We start from the raw sequence: 20,792 nt of genomic DNA on the forward strand, positions 1-20,792 counted from the left end.
GTTTGCAAATCACTACCGCCAGTGTTCCCCTATTGATGGGATAATAGCAAAACACTGGCGGTAGGCCTAGTGTTTAGTCGGTTGTATTTAGTCAGTTAGTGACAGTGACAGTAGTTACAAGTTACAGTGACAGTTGGTTAGTGACATTGGTATAGTTAGAGTAAAGGCGGGGACACACTTGTCATACACTCTTCCGATCCTACTACGATCCGATTTGCGGGATTCCAGAAGGATCGGTGCGGGATCGGAGGGGGTGAGCACACATGTCATACACGATTCCGACCCATCTCCGATTTCCTCCACCGGTCGATCAACACTCGCCGGTCTGTTGTAAACTACGTGCAGAAGGTGGTAAACATGTTCAAAAACTTTAGACTTCGGGATTCAGCCATGATGGCGGTTTGTCTAGATGAAGAGGAAGAAAGTGGAAAACGAAGAATTTGGGTTCATTCTGCATGGAAAGAAAGTTAGGTTGTTTACTTAAGTGCCAATTATATATTAAGCACATTGGGTTTTCTCTCTCGAGTTCGTTTGGCTCTTCTACCCGTCCGATTTTCATGATCGAGGTCTCAAATTGAAGGTATGCACGCACAGATTTCACATCAAGCATCGGCATATATTTATCTTAAACCTTATATTTATTCTTAAACCTTAAGAATAAAGGTGATTTTTAAGAAACAACCCGTCCTGCATCCGACAAACGAATAGACTGCAGTGTCGGTGCATGATCGGAGTCAAAATCGGAGTAGGATCGGAGTATGACGTGACGCGTGTCGGAGAGGTGTAAACAGCCGCGTTCAAAGTTAAGTAACATTCCCCTCTCCGACAGTCGTACCACAGTATGATCGGAGTCGGATCGGAAGGGTGTATGACAAGTGTGTCCCCCCCCCGCCTTGAGAGTGTGACGGTGTACACGTAATAGTGGTGTGAGATTGTGACGAACTTTAATTTCCCCTTATTGTAAGTTTTTACTGTTTAATATAAATATAAATCTGCAATAAAGTGCTGTAGGAATATCTGTACGCGATATTAACTAAATATATTAATTTTAGGCTTCGCCTAAGGTCTGTGCTACATTTTCATTTTGCAGTTAACGTCACTGCCTAGTCTTTTATGTACCACCTTGGTAAATGATAATAAAGGCTAAAAATGTTACCGTTAAAGGTTTATGTTAGTAACAGCCTCTCAATGTCTGTTAACATTAATTTTTGTACACCCTGATGCCCAAAAATATCTTAAGATGGCCTCAACCTAAGATAGCCTTAATATGGACTGTCGGCTGATGGCCTTAAGAATACCTATTTTAATTAATTTAATGTTTCTTTTTAAATACATTATGAACCATTTGTTTGTCTTAATTTTGAACCATCCTGGAATTGAATATATATAGGAATATTTATAGGCCTATATAAATATACTTTTATATACGGTATGTAATTATCCTTATGGTATGCTGTGTAAGAAGGTAATACTGTGTAAGTATTGGTGGCAGCGCAAAAAGCTAACATATGCGAATGTGACTACTTGTGGGGGGAGGGGGCCTCGCGACCACGTTGATTTAAATTTTTTTTATTATGATTAAATAAAATAACAAAGAAAACAATGCACAGCTGCATTTGAAAATAAGAAAAAATTTGAAACCTGCATAGCTATTGTGATCTGAGTGAAAAAGGCTAGGTGTCCACTTTATTTGTAAATCCAAAGAGCAAACAACAAATTTGCGTTGAAGGACTATTTCATTTTCCATTAAAAAAATAGAGCTTGGTTTCAACAAACCTGAACCTTCTTCTTGCTCGGTTCTAACAAAACCTAAACCTCTTTCCTATTTAGGGTTGATAGGCAAATGTTCAATGGTAATTTAATTAAGAGTCTACCGTTAACATTAAACCAAAATTTGATACTAGTTTTTTAATTCATGCACAATATCCACTCTAATTACTTACGCAAAAGGCGTTTGTAGTTTTCTTCTTTTTTACTGTGGTAATAATATTGGACACAATCACAAGCACTTTTGCGGTCTAGGTACGACGCGATCACACCAAAGTTTTTAGGGTGTTGGAGGAACTTTTCTTTGAAGATTTCTTTTTCTTCTTTTGTCCATACATTCGACAATTGATGTTCTTTATACTCTGCGGCTAGGTCTTCGATTTTTCCATTGTTATCGATGTAGCCGTAGCGACGTTGACGGGCATCAAAAAGTAGAGGGGGGACCACAGCGTAGGATTTCATCTTCTTGTCCTCCATCTAAAAGTAAACAAAGAATATTAAACTTTCAGTAAAAATATTAATGATGTTCTTAATTTAAATGATAATTAATTAGTTAAACAATATTTTAAATGCAGTTTAAATGAATTCACATGATAAATTATTTATATCTTATAATAGAGGGATACAGTAGACGCTCTCTTATCTGGACTCCTTGGGACTGAGGCCATCCAGATAATGGTTTTTACGGTTAAACCGACATCCCCTAATTCTATTAGGAGCCTACATATGTCACTCACTTCTAAAAGAAGAAAACACACTACACTAGGGGCCACGAGTCTGCAGTAAGCGGCAGCCAATAGCAAGACAGGACTAGCACGACGTTACAACATCGCCCGTTCACTAATTTTCGACACTAATTTAAATATTCTAAACAATATTTTCAAATCAGTTGGTATTATTAGATTTGGCAACAGTGCGTGGTCCTCATTGGCTCCTTCAAAGTAACATTGTAAATAGGCTCCTCCCTCAACTGCACTCTCGTGGACCGTACTGTAAATATACAGGTAATCAATCACATTAAAACTACAGGAAAGCAAATGCACACTTGACAATACGCATTAATATACTGAACATTAACATCCACAGTTTAGAATACGCACTATATGAACAGAACTAACGATACCCTACATGTCCACGCCATTGGAACTACTCGAAAACTAAACTAAATATTAGGGTCTCCATGAAAAAATGGCATTGAACGGCCATTGCTTGGGGACTGTTAAAGATAATTAAACCTAAACTGTATCTACTATAGGATTATATTTCGTTAGGACTATAATTAGTTATTAGTTACAGTAATAAATATAATGTATTAATCTACACCGAATGGGTGCCTCCCTGGACTCAGCAACAGCCCGGCAGCAGTAGAAACAACTTGTTGACGAGGCCAAAAACCTTCATAGGTTTAAGTGGCCAAGGAGGTAAGGTAATTAATATAATATATAAACTTTCATATTAAAGATTGTTCTGTACTTAAATATGAAATAATTACATATTATGATATTATATCTTCATTTTTTTTGTCATGGAATCAAGTCTGATTACTGGAGGGGTCCAAATTATTGTGGGTCAGTAGTAATATTCCTACATTGAAGGTTAGGAAACTAGTCATATGAAATAAGGGGAAAAGGCAACACCAGAGTACAAATTGCACAAGTTGATCAATATCACCTCTTGTTCCTGAAGCCCGTCCATGATTTCCTCCAGGTCAGCCTCGCTCTTTATCCTGTTCCCGACTCTATTGAACCTCTCCCGATCTTCTCTCTGCTTCCTCAGCTCAGGGAACACCTTCTCAAAGAATTCCCGATTTTTGGCATCCTTCGCCTTTCTCTTTGCTGAGTTTTCAATCTGTGAAATGTTTCAAATTAATTTTGAAGGCTCAATAGTCGTTATGGGATTATAATAAATGAAAATAAGTGTATATAAGAGCCTTTGTATTGTATATTTAGTTGAGTGTGAAGACAACAGTTGATCCGGCCAATATGAGACCGGGACTCTGCCCAGATAACAATTTGGCCAGATAAACCAACATATTATAACGATAACCTAATAATAATGTATATCAATAAATGTAATCAAAAGTAGAGTTTATATATCTTTTGGGATTTTATTTTTTATTTTTTGTATTATGTTAGTAAAGTTAATAGAAAATTTAGTTACCAGAAAAGTAGTACGTAGGTATATAAAATACTATTGATACAGATGACAAAAATTATTGGTAAATAAAGATGGAGTTTTAGGCAAAACGATTACTGTAATAACTAACCACACTGAAAATAATCAACCCTTGTTTAGAAGCTAGGCCTACTACCTCAATTGATGAGTAAACGGAATAAAATAGAAACTGTAACTGAAACAGAATAGAGTAGAAAATAAAAACTGCTCGCCTGTAAGCCATGAGGAATATTGACTTTCGAGAAGTCGGATTAACCATTAAAATCAATTTAGGACCATTAAAATTGAACCCGGAAATCAGATGTCCTACTGTAACTAGAAAATTGGGGACATGTTTAAAGCACAACATTTTTCTAGTTAGCAGATCATTGAGTTCATTATTGGTAAATTGTGTTCTTATAGCCTAATAGTGGCTTTTCAATCGTTAACATTTTCAAATAGCTCTAGATTCAGCCTACAATCAATTATCAAAATGTATAAAGGTAAAGTCTGTTGACGGCTGTTTACTAAATGTTTCACCCTACTTTTTAAACATTAACTATAATAACAGAATCATAACATAATATCAAATATTCTAGATAAAATGACCTAAACAACCAGAATCTATCCCATACCAAAGGCTGCTAAAAGCCTATCATCACTTACTTTCTCGATCTTCCGATGCCACTCTTGCATCATTCTTGAGTAAGTTTGAGTGAGGTTTTTCTCTCTAGTTTCCTTCTCCTCTTTTGTAGTACGCAGATGGTCTAACAGCCTCTTTCTGAATGCGGCGTGCCTAAAAATTAATGATAACTAATAATTCAAGGGACTGCAATAACATGGGTGAATTAAATTAATAGAATAATAAATGTGAGCTAAAATTTTTAAATTTATTTTCAAAGACGCTTGCTTATAGAGTAACTCTTTATTTATTTATTTCATTTAACTAAGATAAAACAAAATAATTACAAGCCCAGAAGTTTCCTGAGAAAGCCAAAACTAACAGGTTTGTTTTCAGTGCACGAAAACGATGTAATTAGACTACTTAAAATAATGAACTTTGTTCTCGGACAATCCTTATTAGTGACAATGTGGTCGTAACTCTTTTAAAAATTGATTTTGTTGATCTTGAAAGCCAGTGAGGCTTAAAAAAGAATGAAGTAATAATCACGCCATTAGGCTTCCAATGGAAGGATTCGTTGCAACACATAGACACACGTCGATACATAAAGTTCACAATTTCTGTCAAGAACGTGTTTCTATATGTTATAACGAAGACTTTCGTCGGATTCCTGGACCATCCAATTTGATGTGGGTTTGAAAATAGGTCACTGACCCGAAACTAATCACTCTTGATTGACTAAACAAAGATTGACAAAATGATACGTAAACTATCATATTATTCATACATCAGTCTTGAAGGCAAAAAAGTTTTAAGTAAAATTTTTATTAGATTCAGATAGGCCTATGAGTGACTTGACTAAATTAAAGACTGAGGACGGACAAAAAGGTACATAACCTATCATATCAAACATTTTACACTCAAGAAAAATATTCAGTGATATCTGAACTTTAAAAAAAAATACAACCAAGAGAAATGTTGTGTACTAGGGATAAGCATCAATAGTTGATGTTTTTGAAACATTGATGTTTTTTCTATCGATGTTAGATATTTTACATCAATATCGATGTTTTCATCGAACATCGATGTTTTTTGGCCAACTGTCGAAATATCGATGTTTTTCCGTAACACTGAATTGTATTAGTTTTTTAATGACAATCTGAATGTTAGTTTTAATAAAAAGTGAAATTTAGTGTTTATTGTATTGAAAGGCTGATGAAACATCGAATCCAAAAATATCGTGAACTGGACTAGGCTTAGACAAGAGTATAGGGTGAGTTAACTATCTACATTGTTGATGTGCTTGTTTTAAATGCTGCCAAAAATCAATTCAGCAGCGCTCCTGTTTTAGCATAATCAATCAAGACGGTTATTGGTGTCTTGCATATCTAGAACGTGTAAGTAGCTGAAGGTTAATTAGCTGAGGCAAAAAGCAAGCTGAGTTCCTGTTAACTGCCTGAAACTCAGTGCCCTATGTAGAGTCCTTGCAGCCTTAGGCCAAATTAAACCGAGCACCTTTTGTTTATGTGGAACCTCCTCGCGATCGGGGCCAAATCGTTACCATCTCCCGCGATCACAAGAACATTGTAAACATTTCCTGTAATCACAGGGACACCATCATCGTCACCCACAATCCTGGTATTAATTTTAAAATAAAATCATGGTTTTTTCACTCCGGATGTTGTACAGTTTGTACTGCTTAGTTTGCATATAGGCAACTTTTAGTATTCAAGACTGCCTTTTGGCTTGCAAGTAACTCCTGAGTTTTTTAAAGCCAGTTTGCAAACACAACAACTGTGATAACAACTTGTTATGGCAGTCTTAAATATAAGAAATATGTTAAATGTAGAGTTATGACAGTGGTGTTTGATGGACTGGACATATACACTACTGAGCTGAATTCCACATCAATATGAACAGACAAGACATTTACCTTCTCTTATTTTCATGGTACACAGCCGTATCTGAGGGTTGATTATAGAGTGGCTGAAAAAAAAAACAAATTTTATTAGATATTATTCTCTTATTTTCATAAATTTCATGGTTATAACACATTATAAAAACAACATAAAGGATAAATTTGAAATAAAAGCAATGAGGATTATAGGGGTGCACCGAAAAAGTCGGTATCTGGCCTAATAAGCGCCATCGGTTCGGTACAGCATTTTTCTCAGTACAAATTCGGTTTGGTAAAGCCTATAGTAAATTAATTAATTCAATTCACTATCGTAGCCAAAAAATAGTTTTTCTCAAGTCAAGCCATAAAACTAATTAGACAAGCCAGATCGCACAATGGATTAATGTAGTTGTCACATAATGTGAGCAGACGGCAAGCAGTCGTTAAGTAAGCAAGAGTTGTTTAAATGGGTTATCAAAGAAATATTTAATATTAAATACATTCACAGTATTATTATGTTTGTTGTTTCATTATATTTCCTTGTTCATGTTATTTTAGTTTGTATGTGAATTAAAACATCATCAAATTTTATAAGACAACTGATAAATATAATAAGAAACAGGGAAACAATCAGTTCGCAGATTGCTAAGCATGGACAAAGTCAGCTGATGGGGTTAGAACTACACTTAACAGCCTTCTTCATAGATTAAACATACTCCTCAGGAAGGAGTGACTCATTGGTCATAATCCCATCTGTTATAATTCTCTTTACATGGAATAACAGTGTATTAAGTTCAGATATAAAATTGTTTTGCTACAATACTTTTATTAACATATTATTTATAGCGTTTATAACCGGAACAGTATTATTGAAGAAATTGTGGAACATTTGCAATTAATATCATTATAGACTTGCTAATATAAGTTGGTGTTTTTGCTCTTTGCCTTTACTATATCATACTATACCATAACCTCCTGTCTTTCATTGTCGTCTGTTGAATGTGAATAGCTGGCAACTACAACTGTCTTTGTACTGAAAGCTTTTAAAGGTTTAAATCAAACACCCAGTTATTGTGTTTGATGGGAAAAAATTACGAGTTGTGTAAAATTATCTTGTTAAATTGTTGCTTCAAACATATCTTAAATATTATTAAAACTACTTTATCATGGCTATGACTTAGTAAAATAGGTATAGGTAAAGCCTTTATCTGACAAAACGCATAGGATAAAATTCCTATTACATAGGAGTAAAAGGTTTTAATAATGTGTATTACTTTAATAATTTTAGTTAGAAAACCATCAATTTAGGATATACCATCCATTTTCATAGTAATGTCAACGTATTCCAATTTAAAATAATAGTTTGAATACAATCCTGAGAAGGAAAAGGCAAAAATACTGGCAGCCGTGTACCGTACCGAGAACCAAGGTAAAAAAGTACCATACCGACCTTAAATTGTCTGTAACTTAGAACCCTGGAGGGTTATTATGATTTATTTTTAAGAGATAGAGTTGAGCTAGATTGTAAAAGAAAATTCAAGACTGGGAGCTTAAAGACACAGTACAAGGTCAAACAATATACTACTAATATTGTGACATATACAGTGGAACAGATTTTTTTTACTTTAAACTTTTGATTTTTATTACTACATATACCATTAGTTACCCTTTTTACAAAACAATATTTTTCTTTTAATATTGCCAAAACAAAAATAAAATATACAATCAGTTAAATTTGTACAGATGTTATTTTCATAAGAATCCAGATATATGATAAAAGCAAATAGGAATATTTAAAGAAGGCTTCCAAAGAATAACACATTTATCCTTAGGGTATAATAAAATGTGTATCATCATTGAAATACAAGAAGTTTTAAGAGCCGTGTTTGTGTATAGCTTCGTAGTTTGTGTGTTCACCGCAACGAGGCTGCTTGCCGTTTACTAGCATCATTGGAATGGGGATATTTACAGCTTTGTAGGTAACGTTTATGTTTGATGAACCCGTCGCATACAAGATAAGGTCAGTGCTACGGTTTTGACCAAAAGAAACATATCCAATGACGATATTCATTGAGTCAAATGACTGAAGGTTATGGCCCTGATGTATGTAATGTGTAAGGGTTAAGTAAGAAAATGGGTTAGGGAGTGTAATTCTGGGTACTCACCAAAAGAAAAATTCTTTCCGAAATGAACATTTTCACAACAATATGGCAGATGACACAATAATTTAAAAGATTTTCCTGACACACGAGCAAAGTGTGCCAGGAAAATCACATGTCACAGCTACAGATCTGCATAAGACAACTCTTCTATTTACATGCAAATAACGCCAGTACCCGGCAATCTAAACGTAATCTCCCACAGGTCGCATCGTTAAAGCTAGGGCAAATCACGTGTGTTGTGTGTTTTAAATTAGATCTTTGTTTTGTAAATATTTACGAACTTTGAGGACCTTCAGAAGAAGCGACAATGTCCTTGAAAAACCTGAAGATGACTCAACTAGTTGTAACGCAACCATTAGGATTATCAACATTACAAGTATTTAAACCACTTTAGCGCCAGTAAGGGGCGAGGAGCCTTGATGTGGCAAAAACACGAACTAAGAAGCTATAGGCACACGCACAAACGGCCTTGGTGGTAATTTATTAGATTGAAACACTACATACCAAATCCACTTTTGGGCCTAATTTCTCCATTTCCAGATGAGCTTTCTGGGCTTTTCTCTGAAAAACAAAAATAAATAATTGTTAATAACAGCACTTAATTATCATGCTTTAATATCTCTTTTTATGCAAGTTGTGGTTTCTTATTTTAATTTTTCACTGCTATTTTTACAATCCCAAATTATGTACTACATAAATAACATGTATTCCAAACATTAACACATAGGTACCAACTATTCTAAGGCCTCAGATACAGGGGAGTGTGGGGGTTGGTAAGGAACATATTGAGATTATTCACCTTATAATGAACCTCTGTAACAATTAGGTATAGTAAAATATAACATATATTCATCTTTTTAAACTATGGTTAGGCAAGTGGTTGCAGTGCTTGCCTTCAAATGTATAGGTTGCTTTTAAATCCCAAAAAAGATCTCAATTCTCGACCAGATGTCTCATTTTTTATGAAATGATGCTATCTGACTAAAGGTCGGCTTTGGATGGTAAAAATATCAGGGTCTTGACCACTACCTTATAGAAAACTTAAAAAACACCAATGGTGTAAAACACACAAAATAAAATGAATAAACAAAAGTACCTTAACTCAGTCTTCTTTCTTCTCCCTTCTTTCCTTAACAAGGACGAAATATTAAGTTTTACTGTTTTGTGTTTGGGTGTGTGTTACCAAAGCTAATCTGAACTATATTTACCAGGTAAGCTAGCTGATCCCTATAAAAGCTTTAATAATCCTAAACAAAAGAAAAGTAGGTTCTGGCAAACTTCTGACAGAATTTTTCATTCCTTTTAATCATATTTTTCTGTTCACATACCCGATTTTCTGCGTAGATTTTCTGAGCCAAGGACTGATGCTTTGGCTGCTGAGACCGATCTTCCTCCTCGTCCTTCTTCTCATCAGGCTGACAGGCCGCCTCAGCCAACTCCTGCTCCTTCTTCTTCAGTTTGAGGATGGCAGACTCCGTCTTACTGATCTCACGGTCGACTTTGCTAATCTGCTGCAGGAGATCGTCCTTGGTGGAGCGAAAGTTAGCGTCTTCAACGACATTATCAGATGGTCCTGTGGGTGAAATCGCTTCTACCTGCGGATTGTATGCTGGGGCAGGTTCCTGTACAGACAAAACAACAGATTGCATCATTAATACAAATTATCAATCAAGATAGTCTATTCTATTACATTTGTGGTCTTTGGACATATTCGTTGTCTTGTTTATGAAATGCGGGTTATGACTGATGAACGGGCTGTTGTTGATAACATCAACAACAGCCTCCTGCCTCCTGCTGGTAAGCAGCTACCTCTATGGTCTATTTATATGACTAATTTCAGGAAAAAAAATTTTATCTTTAATGCTAGAACTGCTTTCCCTTGTTTAAGCAGCGGTTTCAGACGAGATGTCCAACCGCCGTTAACAGCTTGGACATTTATTTTCTGGTTTGTAACATTGGAAAGAACATGAGCTGTTCTTTATTTTCGTAAACGTTAGGAAGTCTGAGAAATACATTTTTGAAATCAGCTGTTTTGTCAACTAACCATTTTACCCAAAGTGCTGTTTCAATGGCAGTTTCTAAATCACTAATAAAAATATTGATAATTGACATAGCGTGACGTGAGTCAAACTTATTTGAAGCTGAGAAAACGTTCTATTTCTATGTTTTGGTGCCTTTCAATATTGAGATCCAGGTAACACATTAGTTGTAACTGTAAAAACAAGTTGTTTGCGTTCTGCTCGCCGGAATCAAAGTAAGGTCTTCAGTGCGGCTACATTATTATCTTTGGTAATTTTCATCAAAGGTTAGTGTTTTGGTATAAAAGAAGTGTATTGTCAGGTGGTGTATTGAGTTAGTAGTAGTATTTATCCATATTAGGATAGGTAAATATTATTATTTATGTTATTATTATTATTATTTATGTTGCAGCCCTCCTGAATTTCTCACGTATGACACTCACGGTTTTAACTGATTTCCTCAATATGGTGACCACAAATAAAAAAAAAGTAGTTATGCGGGAAACAGTGAAGAATTTTGGATTTTTACGTCCCGTTCTCAGCTGAAGTGTGTTACCCCACTTTTCGTCCATAAATCCGATAGAAATCTCTCGTGACCTCCCTATCTGGTCACCAGCTAAATCGTGATCAGGAGCACGGGTTTACATGATCGGATTTCAGGACCGACTTCGATCGGGCCTGACTTAGGGTCCCAAGATCCTTACACGAGATTGGGTCGTGTAAACCGGGCTTAAGATAGATTTCTACACATGGTCTATGTTTGGATTATGTGAATATCAATAAATGCACACTTGACAAACGTCATGTCAACTACTCCCGAATAATTTACACAGAGATAATATAAGTACCTGTCTGGTCTCTATCCTGAGCTGTTGTTGGAGCTCGGGTTTCGGTTCACCTAGACGAATCTTCTTCACTGAAGGGCCCAGATCTTGCATGGTGCTGGTTTGAGTAGAAGGAACAACAACACAATCACGATCCCTCTCACGTTCTCGCTCTCTTTCTCTTTCACGGTCTCGGTATTGCTCTCCCCTAAAAATGGAATTAACGTAAGTCTTACAAATAAAAATTTTACAATTTATTACTATAAGGATGACGGTTAAAGTAATGAAACAGCACAACGACCAGGAAAAAGCTAGAAAACCATGAATGTTACATATGTTGCTAATCTTTGTGAATTAGATGATACACAGCTTTTAACAATGAGGATTTGTAGAGGATCATAGAAGGTGCAGTTATACATTTAACAACAAAGGCATCTTATGTTTACATAGAGGTCACACATGTACAGAAGACTGTTGTATCTAAAACATATGATGCTTCACAAGCTCTCTCCCCTACAACTATGACACATCTTCTTATCCATTAATTTCTGTTATGTAACACAATCCTCATTATCTATTCTCACAGCCCTTAACACCTTATAGTATTATTGGTTATTGTTATGTTAAGCTTGAGGGACTTTAACGATGAAATAATTTCTTTGTTGAAGTAACGATCTATTACTGGAGATAAGTTGTAGGTATGATTAAAAAAAACATGTTTGACATAGTAATTGACCTAATGTTTGGGTAGCTTAAGATAAAATACGAGTAATGATTTAAAAACCCTATATTAGATTAGTGAAAAACTGAAAAGGTTACTGTTTCCGCCAAAATCTTTAACATTGATATTAGTAAAGAAAGTAGTGCATAATTATAACTCATGGTAATACAACATTTCACTACTAGTGGAAAATTGATTCATGTGTCGGTTTAATATCAAGATCGCTTCCGAAAAAGGGCCCAGGCCCAGGGGCGCAACAAAGAGATAAATTTTCCTTTACAGTAGGAGAGGGGCAATTATCTCTCAGGCCTATAGCACGTCACATGCAAACCGCGGCCATCTTTAAGATCCAAATGCTTTATAAAAAAAACTTCTTGCTAGAACTTTAGGTAAAAATATTGAAGATTTGATTGATCTTAACATATTGTAAGATACAACAGTTTCTAAGTAGATTTTACATTTGTTTATTAATCCCTTAACTGCCTAGTAAGTCACCTATCGATCTGCAGCGCTTTGACACCAACCTACCTCGAACACAGAGTGAACCTGCCTATAGTCACATTCTGATATTGCAACTTTAATGATGATTTCACAATAGATAAGTCAAGACCAGATGGCTGATAAACACCAGAGGTATGTTTTGCTATTTAACTTTTTTCATCCTAATAGAAACTACTTTTTTTCAAATGTTTGTTACCAAAATAATACAAAATTTTTTGTATAGGTTATCAACACATATAGACGATGGCCAATCTATGGTCAAAGACTGCTGTCATATATACAACTGCTGGCTGCTTTAAAATGGACTGACGATGCATATTTAAGTATATTTGGGTCACTTGGCCAGTGGTTATAATGATTAGTGACATCATACAACAGTTAACATAACTGTGTTTTGATTTGCTGTAATGCTAAATACATGGTTAGTGAGTAACCTAGTTTGGATTAGTTAAATTTTGGTATCCAAGTATTTTGGTTTTTTTTCTCACAAAAGTACAAATAATTTGCAATGTCACATTTTTAGGCTATTTAATTTCAATTAACACATTATGTGCTCAAACTATTTTCTATATTATATACCGAGTGTTGCAAACATGCGCCTTACACAAAATAATACGTAAAACAATAAAAATGCTAGTAATATTAAGGAATTAAATGACAGCGTATTTGAAGGTAAAATTTCTCAATCCGACAGTTATTTTCTTGTAGTATGCAGAAGCTATCAACCATGTGACACCTGCTGTAACATTAAAATATACTTCTTGATCCAAGGGAATTATGTAAGACTTTTAGTTTAACAGCAATGAGATGACAATGTTGGATTTGAATACTTTGTGATTTCAATATAACTGTAGTAGATAAAATATAAATGTGATTTCAATAAAACTGTAGTAGATAAAATATAAATTATTTAATAATTTAAAATAACACTGAGAGCTGCGTGAGTTACAATATGGGCCGTAAATGTGAACTGATATGGCAGTTAAGGGGTTAAAATGTACATAAATAACACCTACGCTAACACAAAAAGCGATGAAACCACTTAATGGCCTACGTTGTAAGATTTTTGAAAGCGATCGACATAAATACAATGACGCCAATAAGAGTGTTTCCTCTCAAATGTCAATTCCATTGAAGACAGTGCCAAGGTGATGTCCAGAAATCGTGCATCATACATGCACCAGCTGAGAACATCAACAGTGAAGATAGTCAACATCCAACAGCAACCTAACATGTACCTCATCATTAGGTTGTAATAGAAGTCATTGTAGTAATACACGTCATTTGTGTAATTCCTTTGCCGGGATTCCTTGCTCGCCTTTCTTCTGTAACATACCGACAAGTCAAGACGCGACCCTACACTTCCACCTATCCCTGAACCATGACAATCTAGTTTTCTTAGTGAAAACAAAACGAGTATAAAACTTTACATTTATTAATTACAGTTGAAGAGTTGGTAGATTTTCACAGAAAAAAAGTGTAAATGTGATAGTAAAAACAGAAGGAGGTAAAGTATCACTTCCTTAGTCACAAATTTCTAAAGACAAATTTCATGGTGTTGGTGATTTTACATTATCTAACAGATTAATTGGTAACATTTCCCATCACGAATGGTAAACAAATATTTTTTTCCAATGTTTTAGGATCTGGAATCTGACCCCGTCCTCAGGTGGGGAAGTATTTGAAACATTATAAATAAAGTAGGCTACAAAGCCCCAGCCAAAGCTGGAAAACCACAATAGAAACCAAGAACAGGTAGTTAACCACAAGTACAGTAAAAACAAAAACCCGAACAAAACAAGATAGTATCAAAATAGTACAAGTAGACACTTACAATAGTAGTATGACAAGTAAGTAAGAATGCAAGCAAGTGTACAAGAAATCAAGGAAGTGGGATTTTGATGTCAGCAATAATCTGTTAGAGAATATAGAGATAGTCAAATTATTTAGGTTTAATGTAGAGAAATAATTTACTATAATTTATGAGGTTTCCCAGATGGTTAACATCAAAATTAGTTTCTTACTTTTCTAAAATGTATTGGTTAATTTTGCCAGGTAAAGTAACAAAGTATAATGAATAAGCCTTCAGTTAAAATTATGTGATAGTAACTACTGAGATATTAATACAAGGAAATGTAAGAGGAGATTAAACAAGAACATCAAACACATATCAAAATTACGATATCAGATGATTAAGTACAACGAAATAAAATCACCATGAAAACTCATAGCACCTCTGCAAATTTAGTGGAATAACACCAGATAATTCAGCAAAAACAATGTAGAAATCCTTAATTTAAATCAAAGTTGAAAACACCAAAAGCAAAAGATAAGCACAGACTAGAGACCATAGATTGAACCCAAGTTGTGATCCTTTCGATGGATGGAGCTCAGAGCCGAGTCAGCGTAGACTGAAGAGAAAGAACATGTGTAGAAATAGCCTCATGCTGGGAAACATCCAACAGTAACTAACAAGAATCTCACCTGACGAGCCTGTCCATAGTCGTAAGAGTCATAGACTCAAGATCCCTGACTCTCAAGTGATAGGAGGATGCACTGTAACAACAGATACGTAGCGTGAGACTATGACTCGCCTACACACGCTGTGACACACTGTCCACACCCCCGCTGTCAATTGTATGTATGCTCAAATTTAAAATTGCAACAGTTTTATTAACTTCATACGTGTTTTAAGCAAGTGATTGAATAATATATTAGGTACAGAAGAATGTCCATTTTCTGATCATCAGTTATCAAACCTTCTATGACACTTAACCCCCCATGCATTGGCTACTGTAACATTCCATGAGACACAATTGTACATGGTGAGGCGAGACAGTACCTTTGTTTGAGAGATACCTGTTTATGGTACCTGTCCTTTCTTGTTTTAGCACACAGCATACCACACAACTCGTCAAATTCTCATACTTCTGGATACTTCTCTGCTAACTCTCAAGTCATAGTGATAATGTGATTTGAAACTTTTGGCTAAGTAAACGAGAATTTTGTTTTCCTATTTTTCATTTTATTTGTGATGATAACATCAAAACAAAAACAATTAGTTAGGGGTTTCAATAAAATGTAACGGAACACTTAAAGCCTTGAATTGGTATTACAACAGAGAAAGTATTCATTTAATAACATTTAGCGGGTTAATAATGGATTTTACTATTTTCCGACCTTTCCACTTATCCAACTTGGTCGTGGCCGGTTTTAATCCGAAATATCGATAACTCTAAATAAGGAAAAAATTACTGCAATGAAAGGAAAGTCTCCTATTTCTACTTGAAGTCAGTTGCAATCACTCGTGGGACACAAACAGCCAGATAAAGTCCAACAGCTGCTCAGATGGATATTATTATATTGTTTAGTAATTTTGATAGACCACTCAAAAACTGGAGTGATTTGAGGAGAGTTTATAAAAATAAAGTCTTGACTAAACCAAATGTTTATTTACAATAAACATTTGTAATTAATAAACATAAGTTGTAAAATAAATGTTAGTCCCTTTTAGTTTTAAATTACACTTTAATTAAAAAATATATTTCCGGACCTACAGAACCAACAGTTCCAGCAACCTTACGGTGGGTAGAGTTTCTTTTATGTAAATGAATCAGAAGAATAAGATATCGAACAAATAAGCCAGAGGGTTATGATAAACCTGTGCAATGCCTAATAAATAAATAATTTTTAATTTATGACACCAATTTCTGATGCCTTGTTAGTCTTTATTATTTTTAATGAAGACAAAAAATTGTTACTATTCAGTAGCCATATCATTCAGACTTAAAAAGCAAGTGGGTTTTATTAGTTCACTATTTAAAAGCAGTGATTAAAGTGCTTCATGTAAGTCTTTATAAGTTGTTAATTGTAAAAGATTGATATATTTATTGTATTTTAATAATACACTGTGATAAAACGCATTGCAACAGTTAAAAAAATTAAATTTTCTTTTTCAATTTAGTACTTTTGTTTGCAGAGTCAGTCAGAAATTGAAACTAGATCATTATTCCTTGAAATCCAAAGGGGACTATTAACACTGTCCTAACCAATAGTTCAGTAATCAGTTTGACAAACGTATGTTTTTATAGTTTGGATATAAGCTAAAAAACCAAACTAGTATTTTTTATTCTATATACTGTACCCGATGTACAATTTTATGAAATAAAACATATATTTTAATTTGATTAGTGTCCACTCATTAAGGATGAAAGTAAGAAATGTTTAAAGGATGGTGCAGATGGGTAATTATTATTATTAAGGTGTTCGTAGAGCACATGACCTGATCTTCACCAGTACTGCAAGGCTGTTAGCAATGTTAGAATCAAAATTTGCATTTATATTGAATATATCAAATCAGTAACTGTGCTTGTCTTTTGTTACTGTACTATTTATTACTTGGTGTTAAATTGAATTATTCATACTATCATACCTTGGTGCTGGTGTAACCAAGTCGATGATTCTTTCCCTCTCCCGATACTGCTCGCCACTGAAAACCAGATATGAAAATTAGTTTGCTTGGCTGAGCAAAATGGTACTTTAATTGAATCTGGTACTTCGATAAAACCCTATATTTATGTTTACATGGTTAATTCCTTGATAAGAGTGAAGCAACTGAATCAAAATTGCTCAAGTATTAGACATTTTTGTATCTGAAACTAATTAAAATGGGCAATAAATTAAAAATGAAAATGTGATTTGAATACAGGACAATACGATAGTCCTGTGCAATGATACGGGTCAGAGATATGAAGAACAAGTTTACAATTGTCAGTTCAGGACAGCATCTACTATACACGTAAGTTGTGACTTACCCTCCACCTGAGCCATATCACGTGTGTAGACTTTCTGGTCTATCAGTTTTTTAAATGTTTCGTTTTGTGTGTGTTTCGTATTATGTCTTGTAGGTTCTGTGTTATTTAAAACTTCTGATAAACTACACCATGAGTAATTTGTAAATACAATAGCTGACATTCAGACCTGGTGATGTGCTCCATTTGTGGCACAAAACACTTTTACCTACGACCGTTTTTTAAAGTAGCCATTTCAGTCCAGATCTTAGAATTGAAAAGTTTCACTTTACAGCTGTTTACTTTCATATCCGCATAGTTTCATTTCATATCCGCATAGTTTTCTCATATCCACACAGGTAACGGACCAATGAGGTTCAAGTATTGAGAGAAAATAATTAAAATTGTAATGCTTCGAATGTCAACTAATCAGCTGATCAGCTGATCAGTTGACCAATTTAATTGTTGATCCGACTTGTTCATGTTGATACTCGCGTATTCTTAATTAAGTTGGTGGAAGTCCAAAAATAAATGAAATATTTGCCGAATTGTACCTGATACAATATTATTTATGGTAAGAATGCTGCTAGCAATGTAATATTTAACGAAGTTTAACAAACACGTAATTACAGGAAATCAGCTGATTATACAACAAGTGGTTACATTACTTTCAGTGGCAATGACAATACACGAAAACATAACCTCTCTAAAAAGTTATCAGTAGTGGTTGTTAGTATTTAAATCCAGATTGATAGTAATTAAAAAACGTTCGTAGGTAAAGAAGTGTACGCAACTCGCGTTAATAGTCTTTACGACACTCGTAGAAGTTTTTAAGGCACTCGCCAAGGCTCGTGCCTTAAATTTTCTACTCGTGTCGTAAAGACTCACTTAACGCAATCGTTGCGTAAACTACTATTAGTCGTTAAACTACTCAAGATAAATTTGACAATAACCAGGTGATTTAAAACTTTAACCTTTATTAGCTAATTCAAACAATCCAAAGGCCAGTAGTAAAATAGTTAAATTATTTTGTTTGTTTTTGAATATTAATATTTACTGACAACTTTGCTGTCATAACATTTTGGTTACTTAAATTCAACATGATTTGCAAATTCCAACAGAGGTCCATAGCACGGTCCATAGCACACTCTGTCAGTAGCTACATGTCCAAAAACTATAAACATTGTTAACACTTCAAGGCAAGATTTTCTTGACAGCCACCAGACCCTAATAAAGTAGTTTGCCCGAATCGCACCTGTAACGAGCCTTTTTCCCTATTGGGGTAAGTTTTTGTTATTTGGCTGTGCACCTTTTGTTGTCATCAACAAGCGGCGGCGGCGAAGCTAGCTAGCGCCCTTTGACCCGGCTTATCAGTTCCAATAAGCCTAGGGTATCCTAGGCCTAGCGAGAGACATTCGAGTCATGGCCGAGTGTGAGTGAACAGCGGGTTTGTGAATTGGTCTAGAGAGACGTCGAGTGATTTGGTGACATCGGTGTCGTGGTGATATTGGTACAGTGAGTGTTGGAGTTTGTGTTGGGTAGTGACCCGCTAGTGGTGAGTGACGACGTTCTTTTAATTTTGGTTTAAGAGTTGATATTTGATCTGGATAATATTCATCTCAAATTTTATTGGTCTAGTTGTAACCGTGCTGGTATAATCCAGATACAGTAGCTAGGATTTACAGCTGTCAGGAAAAATACTATACGTATATTCCTGACGGTTCTGAGCATTCTCTAAAGCACAAATAATATATTTTATCGACTTTGGTAAATATTATTTTGCGTTGTTACAAGAGTTAATTATATTACCGTTAACTACCGAGGCCCGACAAACCAGGTGCCACGAGGCTCAGATAAGCTTTGGAATGAGCCCAGCAGGGTGGAGCCGAAGAATTGTTCCAAGTATGCAACACAGTCCGAAAGTGGGGTTTAAGGTTTGACGGCCGACGAGACTCTGTGTCAATCCTCGAGCGCCTAGAAGAGCTGGTGGTATCCTACTCTATATCATCAAAGGACCTGCTCAGAGCGCTAACGGAGCTGCTGCAAGGTTCAACACTTCTTTGGTACAGGAACTGCAAGATCTTCCTGTATTCCTTTGAAGCTTTCCGGCGTCAATTTGAGATCCAGTTCCTCACACCTGGTTATCGGAGGAATTTGGATGAGGAGATCCGGAAAAGGAGACAGGGTGAGGGCGACCACTTCCGAGACTACATCGTCGCCATAATGACCCCTGCTCAGGCGGAGCGGAACGTTGTCAGAGCATAGTAGATTGGACGTGATCTACAACAACATGTGGCCTTAGTATAAACTCATATTGCGCCAGCGTGACTTCAGCAACCTGGCTGAAATGGTTGAGTTGGCTGAAGAGTATGAGGCCTATCTGCGCGAGAAGGCAGCCTTCCGACCTTCTCCTTCACCAAACGTAGCGCTGGTTTTGGAAACTGCCTACGTTCCCAGGAAGAAAGCTGAGAAGACTCTTGAGACTGTCACATTCAAAAGAGGTAATTTTGAGAGACCCTCTCCTGAAGCCAAGTCAGTTGGGCAGCAGGTTGGTTCGTACTCGATCGAGGCCCGTGTACGAAGGCCCGCAATGACAAGGAAAGTGACTGATGTACGGTGCTTTAGGTACCAGGAGACTGGTCACGTTGCCAGAGGATGTGGCAAACCAAGGACCGTCTCCAGTTTTGGATGTGGGAAACCTGGTTTTACTGTGAACCAGTGTGGATGTCGTTCGGGAAACGGCAGGCCAGCTCAGACATCAGGAGGTCAACTAGGCAAGGCCACTCAACACGAACGACCTCAGAAGAGTGGTCCGAGTGGCTTAGAAAGCTAAACAGCCTGGTTGGTGGTGTGGATGAGGACCGGTTAACTTTGAACTCAAGACCCTTCGTTTAAGTTGTGCTGATGACCAGCGTTTTTGTGATGTTATTGGACACTGGGTCTGTCGTCAGCTTGGTTGGGCGAGGAGTCGCCGACCATCTTCAGCGCCAGGGTGTAGAGCCGTGTAAGCAAACCGCTCCTCTGAGGATGGCAGATGGGACACGGTCAACAGCAGAGTATTCGTTTCGGCTAGCAGGACAAGCTGCGGGAAGACGATTATGGATATGAGATGCCTTGTACTTCCCCACTCTCACCAAAGACATGATTCTGGGTATGGATGTCATCCGAGACCTCGGATTGGTGTCATGTTCTGTGCAATGATGGATGCATAGACAGTGTCAAAATCGGTGACGAAAACCCTGAAGGCCCATGCAATGGAAATCCCCGTCTGGTTCCTGATGCTAAACCATTCAGCATCTTGTTAGATGGTAGTGGCTAGTACAAGAGTTATTTTCT

General features: G+C 36.1%; 1 protein-coding gene across 9 annotated transcripts in view; it reads right to left on the reverse strand.

Annotated features, from left to right (window-relative positions):
• Positions 1-20,792, reverse strand: part of LOC128999132 (uncharacterized) — a 163,669-nt gene that overhangs the window by 79,292 nt on the left and 63,585 nt on the right. For 7 of the 9 annotated variants that reach the window (XM_054425499.1, XM_054425506.1, XM_054425505.1 and 4 more), the window contains 9 exons: positions 17,099-17,155; positions 15,151-15,222; positions 11,469-11,652; positions 9,931-10,224; positions 9,107-9,163; positions 6,477-6,529; positions 4,588-4,717; positions 3,439-3,615; positions 1,944-2,244 (listed from right to left, as the gene is read on the reverse strand). In XM_054425499.1, the coding sequence (XP_054281474.1) occupies positions 1,944-2,244; positions 3,439-3,615; positions 4,588-4,717; positions 6,477-6,529; positions 9,107-9,163; positions 9,931-10,224; positions 11,469-11,652; positions 15,151-15,222; positions 17,099-17,155 (1,325 nt within the window). The remainder of the gene's footprint in view (positions 1-1,943; positions 2,245-3,438; positions 3,616-4,587; positions 4,718-6,476; positions 6,530-9,106; positions 9,164-9,930; positions 10,225-11,468; positions 11,653-15,150; positions 15,223-17,098; positions 17,156-20,792) is intronic. The other 2 variants (XM_054425502.1, XM_054425503.1) reach the window with 2 other exon arrangements.

The sequence above is a fragment of the Macrosteles quadrilineatus genome, unplaced genomic scaffold (assembly GCF_028750875.1).
Source record: "Macrosteles quadrilineatus isolate MER2022 unplaced genomic scaffold, UCM_ALF_1.0 Scaffold_7__1_contigs__length_78375512, whole genome shotgun sequence".
NCBI lineage: Eukaryota > Metazoa > Arthropoda > Insecta > Hemiptera > Cicadellidae > Macrosteles > Macrosteles quadrilineatus.